General features: G+C 58.5%; 2 protein-coding genes across 4 annotated transcripts; one reads left to right on the forward strand and one right to left on the reverse strand.

Moving 5' to 3' along the window:
- The first annotated feature begins 4,161 nt into the window (after nt 1-4,161).
- On the forward strand, nt 4,162-8,402 carry ASB6 (ankyrin repeat and SOCS box containing 6). The gene is made up of 7 exons (XM_082775951.1): nt 4,162-4,200; nt 4,591-4,806; nt 5,073-5,254; nt 5,335-5,441; nt 5,740-5,848; nt 5,962-6,048; nt 6,557-8,402. The coding sequence occupies exons 2-7, from the start codon at nt 4,694-4,696 to the stop codon at nt 7,234-7,236; spliced, it is 1,278 nt and encodes a 425-aa protein (XP_082632077.1). The 5' UTR covers nt 4,162-4,200; nt 4,591-4,693; the 3' UTR covers nt 7,237-8,402.
- Nucleotides 8,403-9,171: 769 nt separating this feature from the next.
- NTMT1 (N-terminal Xaa-Pro-Lys N-methyltransferase 1) lies at nt 9,172-12,093 on the reverse strand. 3 transcript variants are annotated; one of them, XM_082776002.1, is made up of 5 exons: nt 12,075-12,093; nt 11,345-11,392; nt 10,403-10,585; nt 10,040-10,292; nt 9,175-9,710 (listed from the first exon to the last, which is right to left on the reverse strand). In XM_082776002.1, exons 3-5 carry the CDS (start codon nt 10,562-10,564, stop codon nt 9,454-9,456), a joined length of 672 nt encoding a protein of 223 aa, XP_082632128.1. In that variant the 5' UTR covers nt 10,565-10,585; nt 11,345-11,392; nt 12,075-12,093; the 3' UTR covers nt 9,175-9,453. The 3 variants fall into 3 exon arrangements, with proteins under 3 accessions (XP_082632129.1, XP_082632128.1, XP_082632127.1); XM_082776001.1 differs by having other exon boundaries at nt 12,054-12,088; XM_082776003.1 differs by lacking the exon at nt 12,075-12,093 and having other exon boundaries at nt 9,172-9,710; nt 10,403-10,590.
- Between the last annotated feature and the right edge of the window lie 3,930 nt (nt 12,094-16,023).

The following is a 16,023-nucleotide window of genomic DNA, read 5'->3' on the forward strand; positions in this document are numbered from 1 at the left end:
AGCCAGCGCTGCCAAATCTGATCTCCCTGACGGGGGAAGCAGCTTCCCAGAGCTCGGCAGATTGGAAGGGGTGTAGCTGAAGGCAAGATTTTGGCTCTCCGAGTCCGCGGGGGGGCTCCCGCAGCGTGCAAAAAAAAAAAAAAAAAAAAAAAAAACGAGCCAGCCCGGCCTCCCAACCCCCCTCCTGCTTTTTTTGGGGGCTGTTTTACTGCCCCTCCTGGCCCGATCTGCTGGCCCCAAGGTTGAATACAGGCCGGAATCAGCTCCGGATCCCCATCCTCCCCTTGCCCGTGTAAACCTGGAGGTGGTGTCACTCCGGTTTTGCCGTGCCACCCAGCATGGCACGGGGCATACGGGTGGCACACGTCGCCGCCAGCCCTCCAGGCAGCTTTGGGGGGCGACGTGCCACGTGCTGGGGCCGTGTGAGGAGCCAGCACATCCCCCCCTTGGCCCAATATCCACATTATTCCACTTTTTTTCCCCGCGGTGGCTTCCAGGACGTGCTGTCCCCAGGATGGGGGGGACACCGGGTGCTGCACAAACAGCTCCAGGGACAGCCCGGCCCCTGCGGATGGTGGCGACCCCTTGGAGCTTGGTGTCCTGGTGGCGATGCGCCCGGCTCCGTTGGGGTTTTGGGGGTTATTTGGGGGGCTGGGGGGCTTGGGGGTTGTTGGGGTGGGAGGGGGCAGCCCCGGGCACTGCCCCCCTGCCTCCTCGCTCAGGGCCAGAGCTCGTTCTGGAAGCGTTTGGCTCTTCCAGGGGAGAGGCCTTTCGCTCAGCCCCTGGCATTAAATAATTAAACGGGGGGGAATAATCGTCGGCGAAACCCCCTCGGGTTCGCACTTCCTCGGGCCCTGTGATTGCCGATATTTTTTTGGGTGAAATATGACCTTTTTTATGATCAAAGGGGATCGGAGTTCCAAAGGAAAGTGAAAAAAAAAAAAAAAAGAGAGAGAGAGAGAGAAAAAAAAAAAAAAAAGAGGGCAAGCATTTTCTTTTTCCCAATCCTAGCGGTCTGGTAAAGTTTCTTTAGACATGCAAAGATTTACACACCTTTCTGCAGGGTGCCTTAAATTACCCTCCGACTCTTTACACATTTCCATGAGCAGAGCAAGAACAGTAAGTCATTGAGAAATTAACTGGCCTTTCAGTAATATCCCCTGTCGGCCTTTCAGAAGGAGAATGTCTAATGACTTTTTTGAAGTAGAGGTCAGGGTTTGCTTTTTTTAAATAAAACAATCTGTATTAATGCAATTTCCTTTTTAGCTCTAGGATTTGCTTTTTTTTTTTTTTTTTTTTTAAGCATCATTTTTTTTTTTAACTCCGCCAGCCACACAAGGCATCTGAAGCTAGACCCATTTGTCTGAAACCCCCTCTCCTGTCATTCCCCAAGCCTCTCGTGTGAGATCTTCTCCTTTTTTTTTTTTTTTTTTTTTTCTGAAAAATGCATTTTAAGCGATCAAAACTGGACCTCGGAGCTGGCAAGGTGGCTCTCAGCCGTGCTGAGCAAAGCATGTTTGGTGAAAACGCAGCCAAGCACGTTTGCTGTGCCTAAACCCGAGAGGGGCGAGCGCTCCGACACCGCCGAGAGGGGCTGGGGGACCAAAGCTCAGCTCCCTGAGGGTGCCTTAAAAAAACAACAAAAAAAAAAAAAAACAAAAAAGGACAACTTAATTTGGGTTCATCTCAATTTATGTCCTTCTAGGGGATTCCTGGTGTTCCTGAGCCACCTCCCGTGGCTGTGCCATGCTGGGTGGGAGCGCCGCGGGCACCGGTGCTGCGCGGTGCACTCGGGGCTCCTTTCAGTACCAAAATGCTCGTTCTCCTCGATATTCCCCAAATCTTGCCCTTTCTATATTATTCTGCAAAGAAACTGGGTTGGGGTGCCCGCATCCCCAGGGTTTCGGGTTATGTGCCCCATAAACGAGGAGGACGCACGGGATGGAGACGGGGGCTGACGGTGCCTGGCCAGGACACGGAGAGGGTCCCGGGGTGGGTGGCACCACTGTGCCCTGCTCCGTGCTGAGCCCCCTCCCCAAAATTAGGCTGGGACAGCCTCGGGATGGCACCTCTGTGCCCCCCCCCAGGGGATGGGGTCAGCCGTCCCCACATTAGCACCCCAAACCTCGCAGCGCTGGAGGTGCAGAAGGGCCCTGTTGACCCATGAGGATGGGGCAGCTCGGGGCCAGCTGAGCCACCGGGGGGGGGGGCATCGGGGCAAGCACCGTGCTCGGTTTGGCCCCCAAAATATGGGCACCCCCCCCATATTTCAGCATCCACAAGTGGCTCCCAGCCCTGCCAGCACCCAAGGGTGCCTCATGCCCCACCTTGTGCCCCACGCCTCATCCTTGCCCCCCCCCCCCCAGCTCCTTGTCCCTGGTGGCATCGTGCCCCCCCCCAGCCCGTGGTAAAGGTTTTTCTCCTTTTCTCCCCCATTCCCCGTTCCCCCCGGTTCTGTCTCTTTCTTTTCGCTCATTCTTTCTCTCGCTCTCTTTCTTTCCCTGCCAGGAATCCCAGTCCCAGATGAACCAATACTCCGTGGCTCTGCTATTTCCCTTTTATTCCCCCCCCCTACAGCCCCCCCCCCAACCCCCTTCAACGGCGAGATGGGAAAAGAGTGAACTAAAAAAAAAAAAAAAAAAGAAAGAAAAAAAAAAAAAAAAGAAAAGAAAGAAAGAAAGAAAAAAAATCAAAGCTGCACATATTGGATCCAGATGTGCTCACAGCCCTTTCCAGCAATTTAATTAAATTCCCCCAGACAGCCAGGAGGATTTCTTAATGATCAAATTTCCCTGGCTTTCCTCCTAAAATGCCCCTCTTTCTTCGGCTCGCCGCTGCTCTGTCTCCCTGATGGATCGCCAGCTCGCATTCTTCCCCGGCCGCCCCGCCAAGGCGCTGGGGAGGCCGGGGCTGATCCCGGCCGGGCACCGGCACGACGCCCGCCGTGACCCCAGGGGGGGGTCTTTGGGGTCGGGGTCCCCCTCGTGTCCTGCTCACCAGCGTCAGTTTTTTTGTCCCAGCCCCCTTTTGGGGTGAATTCCCTCCAAATGGGGAAATTTCCTCCGGGGGAGGTTGGGTCTAGGAGGTCTCCAGTGGTGCTGTGCGCACGGGGATGGTGGCGATGCCCGGTCCACCAAGGGGTTGGGGATCCACGGAGGATTTTTGGGGGGGTCCATGGAGGGATTGGGGGATCCATTGAGGGTTTTGGGGGGCCATGGAGTGTTTTTGGGGGATCCACGGAGGGTTTTGGGGATGGGAGCAGGAGAAAAGCGCCCAGGCAGGGCGGCCTCCTCGCCCCCTCTGCCTCACGCCGCGAGCTGGAAGCGCCCCGCCAGAATGAAAGAAATCCCCCGAATAAAATAAAATTAAAATAATATATAAAATAAAATAAAATAAAATAAAATAAAATAAAATAAAATAAAATAAAATAAAATAAAATAATAAATAAAATAAATAAAAGTAAATAGGAAACTTGAGGCGGCTTCGGTTAGGGCCAGCTCTCCGGAGCTCCATGCAGCTGGAAATTCCACCGGAATAACAATAATAGTAAAAATAATTATTAATAATAATAACAATAACAATAACAAAACCAACAATAATAATAATAACAATAACAATAATAACAATAATAATAACAATAATGGCAGGGAGGGGGCACCCGCACCCTTGGGTGCTTCCTGGGGGATGGAGCAGGTCGGGGCACGGGGTGGGGGTGTGCATGGCTGGGTGTGCACGGGGTGAGCGTGCACTGGGTGTGCGCGTGCACGGACGGGCGTGAGCGTGCACTGCGTGTGCACGGAGCAGTGTGCAAGGCGGGGGTGCGCGTGCACCTTGTACGTGCACGCGCCCGGCTGAGCACGCCCCCCCCCCCCCCGTGCGCGCCCCCGCCGCCGCTCCCCCCCCCCCCCCCCGCCGTTCCCCACCTGCCGCGCGGCCTCTGCTGCCCCCTGTCGGGCGCGCGCACCAGGCCACGCCCCCTTCAGACCACGCCCATTCACGCCACGCCCCCTTTAAACCACGTTTCCCCCCGAGACCACGCCCCCTCAGACCACGCCCAATCTGCCTCCCACCCAAACAACGCCCCTCCTACGAGGCCACGCCCCTTTTATAGACCACGCCCCATCCAGGCCACGCCCCCTCCGGGCTTAGCCGCCGGCTTCCGCTTCCGCTCCGGGCAGTGGCGGTGGCGGCGGCGGGCAGGTGGGGGCGGCGGAGGGGGGGCTGCGGCACCGGGACCCCCCCAGGGGCCTTGTGGGACCCTCGGGAGCCTCAGGGGGCGGCTGGGAGGCCCCGGGACCGTGCTCCGGGCTCTGTCCCGGGGTTTGGGGAGGTTTTGGGGGGTTTTGGGGCTCGCCCCCCCCGGTGAGGGGCCTGCAGGGCCCCGGGGCCCGGCCCTGTGTGTGGGGCCTGGGCCTGTGCGGGTGGGGCCGGCCCCGGGCCCGGCTCTGCCCTGTGCTGCCCGCAGGAGATAAGGGCGAGGGGTGTGGGGGGGCTGTGCTGCCCTTTGTGGCCTTTTATAAAGCTCTAAGGCGGCTGGGGGGTGCTTTTTAACTGTGAAATCTCTCAAAACCCGCGTTTGTTTGTAAACAGGGGGAATCCCGTGGAATTCAGGCCCTGCTGGCGTCTGCCCTCCACAGTCCTGCGTGGGGCAAGGCGCCACTGCCATGCAGGGGCCCCCCCGGGCGGCAGCAGCATGCCCTTCCTGCACGGCTTCCGCAGGATCATCTTCGAGTACCAGCCCCTGGTGGACGAGATCCTGGGGCTGCTGGCGCTGCAGGACGCGGCGAGGCGGAGCGAGCTGGAGAGGTAACGGGATGGGGCTGGGAACGGAGCTGTCCCGGGGGGCTGCCGGTCCCAGGGAACCTTTGGGAGCGTGGGGTTGGAGCAGCGCAAGCACGGGGCTGTGTGTGCTCCCCAGGAGCCTGCCTACATCGATAAAACCGCACCAGGTTGCGGGACAAGAGGAGAGAGCAGGGCTTTTTCTTTCTCTTTGGTGCTGCTTTGACCTCTGCAAACCCATCTGAGACGTGTGATGCTCAGGTGAGTGACCGTCTCTCTCTCTGCATCCCCAGCCCTGCCTGCCTGGGCAGCGACAGGAGCCAGCTCTCGGCTGTGAGGCGAGTTTTGGAGAGGGAGACCCACTCCCCCTTCTACCAGGAAGGCGTGAGCTATGCCCTGCTGAAGGTCACCGAGCTGGGGCTCGTCACCGCCGCGGAAATCCTCCTGGAGTTCGGCGCCGACCTCAGCTTCGAAGGTACGGCCGCTGGGAAGGGGGGTGGGGGGCATGCGGGGCTGCTCCCTTCTCCAAAAAACACGGTGTGTTTTTGCCCCCAGACCCTGTCACCTACTACACCCCGCTGCACATCGCGGTGCTCCGCAACCAGCCCGACGTGGTGGAGCTGCTGGTGCGCCACGGGGCGGACATCAACCGCAGAGACCGGGTACGGACCTGGCTGCCTGGGGACAGCTCCCCCCTCGGGTGTCACCTGCTGTTGGGGGCCTCCTGAGACGCTGCCTTTGGCCAAACAAACCTGTCCCTGCTGCGGTGGGTGGGAGGAGGTTGGGTTAACCCAGCTGTGGTCACTGGGATGCTGTGGAGGGGCTGTCGCTCTTGATTTTAATGGGATGGGGTGAAATAAATGCTCTGATGTTGGCCGTGATGAAGCCCTAGCAGGGGTTTTATAGAGGAGCTCACAAAGAGGCGTTAATGCTTGTGTTTTTCCCCCTCGATCTCTGCAGATCCATGAGAGCAGTCCCCTTGATCTGGCCAGCGAGGAGCCCGAGCGGCTGTCGTGCCTCCAGAGGCTGCTTCAGCTGGGGGCTGACGTCAACGCAGCCGACAAAAACGGTGGGTGTGCCCCCCTGGGTGCTCCTGCAGAGAGCAGGGAGCCGCTTCTGGGGTGAGCGTTTCTAGGTGGAGCTCTTTTTTTTTTTATTTTTATCTGTCTTCTGCCACTGCAGGAAAGACAGCCTTGCTGCACGCCCTGGCCAGCAGCGACGGCGTCCAGATCCACAACACCGAGAGCATCCGTCTGCTGCTGGAAGGAGGTGAGGAGAAGCTCCCCTCTGCACACAAAAAGCCCCTCCAGGCTGATTCTTTGTACAGCAGCGGGTGCTGCCCTCCTGACTCTTTTGCATTCCTGATTGAGCAAGAGTAAAGCCTGGCAGAGGCAGGGTTAGGGCTGTCCTGGTCTCTCTGGCTGTGTTTTTTCCAAAGGATGCTTCCCAGATAAACATATCAAATGTAGAAATCGTGCTCTCTGCTTCTTGCTTCTGGCAGGAGGTAGAATAGGATAAAGAGAAAAATGTCTTTCTCAGAAATCATGGCCTGCAGCGTGGCTCCTCGTGGAGCACGTGTTGGGCTTCTCATAACAGGGAGACAACGATCTTGTCCTGGTGTTTAAATTCTGCCTGGGGCAGGCAGCGGGGAGGCCCTGGTAATTCTGTGGTCTCCTGGGCCCGTCCCTGGAAGGAGAAGGGAGCAGAGGAGGGTTTGGTGCTGGGTGCCCTCCGTTTCTCTGCGTTCCCAGTTCCGTTCTCCGTGTCTCCCCCCCAGGTGCAGACGTCAGGGCCACCACCAAGGACGGCGACACCGTCTTCACCTCCCTCATCTTCCTGCTGGGCGAGGGGGTGTGCAGCAGCAGCACGGAGGAGGCGCGGGTGACAAATGGCTTCTGCTTCCGCGTCGCCCAGCTGCTGCTGGCCCACGGGGCCAACCCCAGCGAGTGCCCGGCCCCTGAATCCCTCACCCATCTCTGCCTCAGCAACTTCAAGCACCACTTCGCGCTCCTGCGCTTCCTCCTCGAGTCGGGCGCTGCCTACAACTGCTGCCTCCACGGCCCTGCCTGCTGGTCGGGCTTCCAGCTCGTCTTCGAGTGCCTCTGCTCTCACCTCAGTGTCTCCGAAGAGGACAGCTTCTACGCGGACCTCCTGCAGAAGGGTCAGACTCTGCTGGAGCTCATGATGGCCAGCTCGCAAGCCATCCGGCTGCCCAGCAACTTTGAGGTCAACACCAGCAGCTGTAGGTACCACGGGGACAAGGTCAGGACTCTCTTCTGCTCCCTGAAGCAGCTGGAGCACACCCCCCAGGCACTGAAACATCTCTGCAGGGTTTTTATCCGCCAGCGCCTTAAGCCTTGGCCTGTAGATGTTAAAATCAAAGCTCTACCTCTTCCGGACAGGCTGAAGTGGTACCTGCTCATCGACCACGCTGCTGTTGGGCACGAGGACCTCTGAGCCTGGCTGGTGCCTCTCCACCTCCCCTCTCCACGCTCGTGGTGCCCGTGGCCAGCCAGCAGCTCGCTGCTCTGCACCGGGTCTCCCTGCAGCGAGGGGTGCTCACGGGGCCTCTCTGCTGTGTTTCAGGGCCGTGCTTCTCCATGCACCGTGCTGCACGCGCGTCCGTGGAGGCTCTGAGATGAACACCTGCTTATTTTGATTTAATTTTACACCAGAAGGAGCCCGGGGGATACTCCTCGAGCACCTTGTTAGGGAGGTTGGCCCTCTGCGGGTGAAGAGGGCTGCTGGAAATCAGGGAGACACTGGGGAGAAAGGTTTGTGTGGGTGTTGGGTGAAGGGCCAGTGTGGCTGCACAGCTCCCCTCCTTCCAGCCCTGCTGGCTCTGCGGTGGGCGAAGCAGTGCCTTGGACGAGGGGCAGAGCTGTGAGACACCTCTGGGTGCTGAGAGAAGAGGTGTTGCCTGTCCCGGGGGCTGAGCAGCAGCACGGAGAGGTGCCAAGTGCAGCCAGACCCCCAGGGGAGCACTGGCATCCAGTTCTGTGCCTCCTGCTCTGCTGTGACGGGGGCAGGCCCTGGCTCTGCGCCCCGATGTGGTGCTTTCAGCAGCCCGGCTGCTGAGCGCCCTCAGAGCTTCTGCCAAGAGCACTCGATCCTCTCGGCACAGGGGATGCGTCTTGGAGGCGCTGGGCTCCGAGACAAGTGGCTGTTTTTCGGTGTTGTGCGTGCAGGGAGGAGGATTGGGCAGCTAACTGCTCCGTGCCTTGCTTCTCCCTATCCCTGGGCCTTTTACACGCTCCTCTTTCACGAGCTCCAGCGCCTCCTGCCCAGGAAGAAAAAATTGCAGCAGAGCTCGGGGTTTTCTTGCCAGGCTGCTACAGAAAGCCCCGACCTTTGGAACTGGGCACGAAGGTCTCGTGTCCCAGCCTGCTGCAGCCGTCTGGCAGCTCCTGGGCATCCCTGTGAAGTCCAAAAGATGCCGTGGAGCTGAGCCTTGCCCTCAGAACGGATGCAGAAGAGGAAGGAAATCATCTCCTGTGGGCAGGTATTTACAGCAAGCAGAGCTGGGATCTGCAGGGGTGTCCCCATGCTGCCCTCCCGGCAGCTCCTGTGCTTCACCTTCTCCCACCCTGTGGAGTCCGGGCTGTGCGTCCCGAGGAACTGATGTTCAAAAACAAAACAAAAAAAAATGTGAAATCCCTTGGAAAAGAGCGATTAAACAAAGCCTTTTGTAACAGCAGCCAGGGGCTCGTTTCTTCTGCAGGGGGGGCTTGGGTGGTGAAGAGGGCTCCGTGTGGGACCTGCCCACTCATTTCACCTCTGTGCTGGGTGGGAGGAATTGCACGGGGTGAGGCTTGGCAGAAATGCTCTGGATGTGGCAGGGGAAGAGCTGGGAGCGCTCAAAGCTGGGGGAGCAGTGCCAGGGTGTCAGGGGGCAGCTCAGAGCAGGTGCCCTGCTAACACCGAGTGCTCACTGGATCTCTCCTCAGGGTCACCAGGGCTGGTAAAATTGCTCCAGGAGGCAGGGCAGGGCTTTGTCTGCGCTACCACATCTCTGGAGAACACGAGGGAGCCAGGATTACAGCTCCCTTCTCTTTTGTTGTGCACCTGGGGGGCCTCCTGATGGGTTTAAAACCCACCTCAGAGCCCCAGAAGCCGAAGCCCACTGCAAGGAAACACCGGGGGGTTCTCCCATTTGCTTTACCCAGCTTGTTGCTGAGTTAAACCCTCGCTTCTGTGAGCAGCAGCGAGCTCGGGAGTGGGAAAAGGGGCAAACTCCCACACGAGGAGGGGCGTCCAGCCCGTCACAGCCACACCAAGCCCCTGGTGAAGCAGGGAGCACCCATGGGTGCCCAAGGAGCGAGCAGTATTGGGCAGAGCCCCCGAGCGTGGCCTCAAACCACGGCGCTGCGCCTGACAAAGCCCACGTGCAGGAGTGCGACAGCAGGAGTGTGTATTTGGCAAACACCTCTTTTTTTTTTTTCTTTTTTTTTTTTTTTTCCACAACCAGCAGCAACTTTGGAAGACAAAGCCCCGTCCTCGCCACCAGCCCCGGAGGAGAGGGAGTCGCGACGCCCTCGCCGCTGGCCACCCCCCGGCGGTGAAGGCACGGTCCTCGCCCCCTCCCGGCCCCGGCAGGACCTTCTGTCCTTGCCCTTGTTGCTCCGAGCTGGCCTTGGAGAGAGACTCCCCCCCCTCTCCGGCCGCCGGGCAGCCTCATCTCATGGCGAAGGTGTAGACGTGGTAGATCTCGTCGGGGAAGTTCTCCTGGCGTTCCTCGGCCAGGAGGTGCAGCCCGGCGCGGCGGATGATCTTGCGGACCACGTCCAGGTCCCTGCAGACGCTGCTGTCCACATCGTCCATGATCACTCCCTCCTGAGCCATGTTGTCCTTGATGACCACGATGCCGTTGGGCCGCAGCCCGGCGCGGCAGCGCTTCAGGAAATCGGAGAGGTGGTTGTCCGTGAGGTGTCCTAGGGGGGAAGCAGAGCAGAGTGGGGGGTTAGCGGGTGTGAGACCACCCCCCCGGGTAGCGTGATGGAGAAGGGGAGGCTGTTAGGATCCCTCCTGCTCCAAGCAGTCAAAATATTTGACCTATTTTCAAGGGAGAGCTTGGGGGAGGGTCCAACTTGCGTCCCACGGGCTCAGTCCAACTCTGTCCCACCCACACCTTGGGCCTTGAGGGTTTGGGGGAAAAAGACCCTACAGTGTGACACCCTCCACGGGGCAGATCCCAATCCCAGCCCTCCCTGGTGCCCGTGGGGCTGGACGGGGAGAGGACAGGCCACGGAGCGCCCCTCACCGATGACCCACTGGATCCAGATGACATCGTAGGAGTTGGGCTCGGGGCTGAAGTCCTGGAGGCCGCAGCAGAAGTAGTTGCGCACCCGCCTGCCCTCCTCGCCCAGGTAGCTCTTGGCCTTGGTGAGGAAATCCTCCGTCACGTCCACCATGTCCACCGTCTTGAAGAGGGGCAGCAGCAGCCGCTTGGTGATGCGGCCGATGCCCGCCCCGCAGTCCAGCGCGCGGCTCGTCCCCGTCCTGTTGGGGCCATCCTGGGAACGAAAACCACGAGGGGCTGAGCTCCCCGGAGAGGCAACCGAGCAGGAGCAGCCCAGAGGGAAGAGCCTTGGGCTTTGGGAGCACCTCGTCCCGTGTTACCTACCCGCAGGAAGCGCTGCAGGAATTTCCTGGAGCTGTTGATGTCGATGCTGGAGATGTGGCCGTAGCCCCCCAGCATGCCGTCCACCGTGGCGGGCACGTCCTTCCAGTACTTCTCCGCCTTGGAGTAGAACTCAAACTCGTCCTCCACCACCTCGCTCGACATGCTGGCCCAGCGGGGGACTCGCTGCTCTTCCAGGAGGGGAAAAAACACGGGTCGGGAACAAAGAAGCCCCCCAGCGTGAAGCCCCCCCAACCCAGGTAGGGCTCCCGGTGAGCCCCACAGTGGGACAGCACCACCGCCATCCCCAGCTCGGTGTCGTGGCTGTGGGATCAGCTCTCTGAGCATCCCAATGTGTGCCTGACACCCCTTTCCCTCCCACCAGGGCTACTTCAAACCCTAAAAACTTCTAGGAACAACAAGCAGGAACAAGGACCTCAATGCTGGAGAGTTTTGGAGACCCTCCTGGGCAAGGAGGGTCTCCAAAATATCCAACATACCCTAAAATCCCCAATTTTTTTTTTTTTTTTTGAAGGCTGACCCACCCATTTCACCTCTTCTGCCTCCTCTCTTCCCCTTTTAAGAGCATTACCAGATCAAAACCCCCCAGGTCCAGGGGGAGTTGCTGGAAGTCCCCCCAAGCACCTCCCCGAGGGCCGTAAATCCTGGCCGTGCCTGTGAGCTAAGATATTTGTGATATAACAAAACCAGGCTCTAAATCAGCCCTACGAGCCATAAATCCCCCCGGACACCCCATAACTCACCCCCCCTGGGTCTGATTAACGCCGGGGGGGATTAGCAGCAGGATTTGAAGTGGCCCAAGGCTAAATTCAGCCCCTTCCAACACCTCCACAGACAGAAATATGAGGGGTTCCTGGTGTCACAGCACCCGAAAACCTTCCCCGGGGGGGCTCGGGGTGGGTTTGGAGACCCCAAAGACCTCACCTCACTCCTGGGGGGCCAGCTTGGCGTGGAGCCGCTCTGTGCTGGACTCTAGGGGGAGAAAAAAAAACAGGTTTTTAGCCCCAAAATACCGCAGTACTGCAGGTGGGGGGGGGGAACCCACTGCGGCCCCGAAGAGGTGGAGGTGAGACCCCCCCCTCCCCCCGACCCCATGGGGACCCTGTGGGCACCCCCTGGCCCCACAGCCCCGTTTTGGGGGGGAATCCCCAAATCTGGGGAGGCTGCAGGCCGGGGAGGGGGCCTGGTTTTAGGCCTGGGGACCCCCCCCCCGTTCCCTACACCCCCACCTCGGGGGTCTATGGGGGGGGGGGGTCCCGGTAACCGGTGCTGGGGGTGCCCCTGCCCCCCCCCCACCCACTTGGGGGGCGCTGGGGGGGGTTCCCTGTGCTGGGGGAGGGGGCACAAACCGGAGGGGTTGGGGGGGGGGCTGGTGAGAGGCAGCGAGGCCTAAACGGACCCCCCCCACCTCCCCACCCCCCCCCCCAGCTCCGTATGGCCCCGGTGTGTGCGGGGGGGTCCCGGTGGCAACGGGGGGGGTCCTAATTTGAGGGGGGGGGTCCCGGTGTGGGGCTCCCGGTGCTTCCTCTTCTCCCCCCCCACCCCACAACCCCGTACCCGCTCCCCCCGGTGCTCCCCCCCCCCTTTTTCCCCCAAAATCCCCTCTTTTTCTCCCCCCCCCCCCCCCCCTCACCGGGCGGCCACGGGCACCCACCGGGCGGCGGCGCTCCCCGTGACGTCACCGCGACGGGGGGGAGGGGGGGCACGGGGGGGGGCGGGGCCTCCCTCCGTTACCGGCGGGGGGGGGTGGGGGGGGGGGGAGCACCGGGAAACGGGGGGAGGGGGGGGGTATTAAGGGAGGGGGGGGCTGCGAACGGGGATTTATGGAAGGGGGGGGTCCGGTGGGGGTGGGGGGGGCCCCGTGGTCCCGGTGCTGTCCCGTCCCCGGGAGCCGTGCCCCCCCCCGGCCGCGCGGTGCCGCTGTTGCCCCGCTGGAGGAGGAGCGGGGGGCGCCGGCGGGCAGCGGCTGCTGCTGGGGGGCGGCACGGGAACGGGGGGTGTCCGCACACGGAGGGTGTGCGGGTGGCACTGCAAGGATTAAAAGACCCCCGCCTGTCACCCCCTGGTCTGTCACCCCCCAGGCTGTCACCCCCTGGCCTGTCACCCTCCGTCTTGTCACCCCCCGTCCTGTCACCCCCCAGCCCGTCAAGCCCTGGTCTGTCACCCCCTGTTCTGTCACCCCTCACTGTCACCCCTCAGCCTGTCACCCCCCATCCTGTCACCCCCTGGCCTGTCACCCCTCACTCTGTCACCCCCCGGCCCGTCACCCCTCAGCCTGTCACCCCCTGGTCTGCCACCCCCTGACCTGTCACCCCCTGGCCTGTCACCCCTCATTCTGTCACCCCCTGGTCTGTCACCCCTCACTGTCACCCCTCAGCCTGTCACCCCTCAGCCCGTTGCCCCCCATCCTGTCACCCCCCAGCCCGTCACCCCTCAGCCTGTCACCCCCTGGCCTGTCACCCCCCAGCCTGTCACCCCGTGGCCTGTCACCCTTCATTCTGTCACCCCTCTCTCTGTCACCCCTCACTCTGTCACCCCTCATCCCGTCACCCCCCATCCTGTCCCCCCTCATCCTCTTGCCCCTCATCCCGTCACCTCTCCCCACAAAGCCCACCTTCTCCCCCCGTCATGCCCCCAACCCCCCCATTTTTGCCTCCCCTCACCCCATCCCGCAGCTGCCCCCCTGCTGCCTCTGCAACTGTCTCACCCCTGACACCCCCCTTTGCTCCCACAACCTTAACACGGAGGCCAGTTTTGGAGCCTGGCCCAAAATTATGACAAAAACAAACAAAAAACAAACAAAAAAACAGAAATAGAAATGGGCCGAACACCCCTAAGCACCCATGGACACCCGGACCAGGACAAGGCCCCAGAGACACCACAGGGCCCCAGCACCCAGTCTGGACCATGGGAAATTGCCCCCAAATTGCTGCTCCCAAAACCCCGAGGGCTGTGGAGACCCCCGAGGGCAGGAGGGGCGGTGGGGGCTTCGCCTCTCTGAATGTGGAAGGTTCCAGAAGGCAGCAGCTTGCTCTCCTCACCCAATGCTGGCTGTGCCAGGCCAATGGCCCTCACGATTTTACTCAACAGAAAGAAAAAACTATGCATAGAGTTGTGTTTCTTTTTTTTTTTTTTTTTTTTTTAATGAAAATCCCCCATTTCACAGCAAACCCAAAATATCCCCTCCCCAGCCCAAGGCCCTGGCCCTGCGGCCCGTTTTGCCCTGCTCCTGGCTGGGTTGTACAAAACCCAGTGAACCCCCCCACACTCCAGGTGCTTAATCACCCTTATTGCCCTTTTCTGATTAATTAATTCTAATTCGTTTTGCACCAGCATTTGGAGGAGAGGTGACCAGGGCAGTGTGAGCTGCTCCAGGTGATGGGCAAGGCGCATCCCTCCGTGTGCCCTGCTCATGATCTGAATAACTTGGGGGGCTCAGAACAACTTGGGGGGCTCAGGGCTCACCCCCTGCAAGCCCCCGACTCCATCAGCCAAGGCCCGGTCTGGGCAGTCGTGATGAATGAGCTCAGGCTTCTCCCCACACTGGTGGTGATGTGGGTGCCCCAGCACCAGCCCCAGCAGCTCCAAGCCCCCCCAGCCCCAGTGCCGGTGTCCACCCGGTGCAGCCAGGGCTTTGTCCCCACGTCCCCAAGAGCCGAAACGTGGCTGGTTTGGGTGACCCTGCCCTCACCGTGTGCGTGCCTAGGGGCAGAGGTCATCGTCCCTTTGCTGTTTGTCTGGTGCCCGGCAGTTCTAAGTATATAAAATCGATTTATTACATGGGAAGTGTAGTCTATGCTATGTGCTATATGTTATATGTTATACACTATATAGTATATACTATATGTATACTATATACATGTATATACTATATACTATATATACACACTATATACTATATACATACCTATATATATACTACATATATATAGTATATATATATATAATACACTATATACTATATACATACCTATATATATACTATACACTATATACTATATACATACCTATATATATACTATATATATACTATATATATATAGTATATATATAGGTATGTATATAGTATATAGTGTATAGTATATTTTACTTTATACTGCCTTATACTATAAGCTATATACTATTTACTTTATACTATATGCTATACATTTTATATTATAAGCTATATATGAGATACTTTGTACTATACATTGTATAGTATTTATATGTTATATACTAGATACCGGATAATAGATAACATAATATATATATATAAATTATCTCCATAGACCATGTGTATAACATTATGAGTACAATACCATGTATATGAGTGCATGTATATACATCTCCATAGAGCAATTGGACTATGTATATCCATACAAATACTTATGGATACATGCATATACATGTATGTAGATGTACTGTATACACCATGCCTACATACAGCTATTTTTATACACCAGATAGTCAGATATACATGTAAGTATATGGGTACCTGTATACACATGCATATATATACACAGAAACTATGTATACATATATAAAACTTTTTAATATGTATGTCTGGTGTGGTGGGGAGGGAGAGAGAAAGAGCAAGCGAGCAATAGAGTGCGCGTAGGGTGCAGCATCGTGTCTGATCAGCAGAGCCGTGGTGAGCACTACGTGCATCCCTCGTGTCCCAGCTCGGTGACGGTGACACGGCCCCGGCGCGCGGTGCGGGGCAGAGGGGAGGGAGAGGCGGCGGCACAGAGGGAGAGAGGCGGGCGAAGGCAAACTGCTCCGAGTTACAACGCTCCCTGTTTGATTAATTGTACTTTCTGTTTGATAAATGTTACTCGTGAGTATAAAATATGCAAGGCACTTAGCAAGTTCACACTGTTTAAAGAACTCAACTAACCAAATTAAAATTCTATGCTAGGAGCCGAGCCGCTGCAGAGCAGCGTGGGGAGGTGACGCTTGGGGAGCTGACCCCTGCCCGTGCCAGGGCCACCCTGCAGCCCACGGGAAGGCGCCTCAGTCCCCTGGGGCTTTGGTGAGGCCGTGGGCAAGGGCTTCTCATGCAGCCCCTGTGCTGTATGTGACGAAGCTGACCACTGCCAGCACGCTGGGGCAGGGGCACGATGCCGGCTTGGGTGCAGGACTCAATACTTCGCCCTAATTCCCAACCGTTTTGGGTGGCAGCAGCCAAGCGCTCAGAATCTCCCCAAAATATGTGTGGCTCTGGTGGGGCACCCAAACCCCCAAAACAGGGGTTTTCCTCCACTTCTGAGCCCTGATGCAGCACATTTCCCCCATAACACCTCCACTGAGACATGGCATCGTGGTACCCTGGCAATGTGACACCTCCCTGCGTGCTCACACTGCTCTGTCCCCTTCCGAAACAGCACCCTGGGATGAGCAGGAGCCCCCAGCTGCCCCAGAGAGGGAAAGAGAGCAGCAGCCTCAGGCTTTGGCACTGGCTTTGCTTGTGCCCCCCATGGGATGGAGTTTCCCCGTAGGTACTGATGACTTTCTGGTCGCTCTTGCAGCTCTCCATGGGTAAAACCTTCTGCAAGGCATAACCCACACAGTGCAGCCCCACCTGGGACAGACCAAAGTGAAACGAATTTTGCAAAGCCTCCCAC

The sequence above is a fragment of the Aythya marila genome (genome assembly GCF_965140915.1).
Source record: "Aythya marila genome assembly, chromosome: 19".
Classification (NCBI taxonomy): domain Eukaryota; kingdom Metazoa; phylum Chordata; class Aves; order Anseriformes; family Anatidae; genus Aythya; species Aythya marila.

What these genes read in the sequence shown, in the direction of transcription:
- ASB6 (XM_082775951.1), top strand. Translation starts at nt 4,694, where the DNA reads ATGCCCTTCCTGCACGGCTTCCGCAGGATCATCTTCGAGTACCAGCCC. An exon ending in CGCCGACCTCAGCTTCGAAG is followed by an intron (nt 5,255 to 5,334) that starts GTACGGCCGCTG and finishes TTTTGCCCCCAG; the next exon opens with ACCCTGTCACCTACTACACC. An exon ending in ACATCAACCGCAGAGACCGG is followed by an intron (nt 5,442 to 5,739) that starts GTACGGACCTGG and finishes CGATCTCTGCAG; the next exon opens with ATCCATGAGAGCAGTCCCCT.
- NTMT1 (XM_082776003.1), bottom strand. Translation starts at nt 10,564, where the DNA reads ATGTCGAGCGAGGTGGTGGAGGACGAGTTTGAGTTCTACTCCAAGGCG. An exon ending in TCCTGCAGCGCTTCCTGCGG is followed by an intron (nt 10,293 to 10,402) that starts GTAGGTAACACG and finishes TTTCGTTCCCAG; the next exon opens with GATGGCCCCAACAGGACGGG. An exon ending in CTGGATCCAGTGGGTCATCG is followed by an intron (nt 9,711 to 10,039) that starts GTGAGGGGCGCT and finishes CTTCCCCCCTAG; the next exon opens with GACACCTCACGGACAACCAC.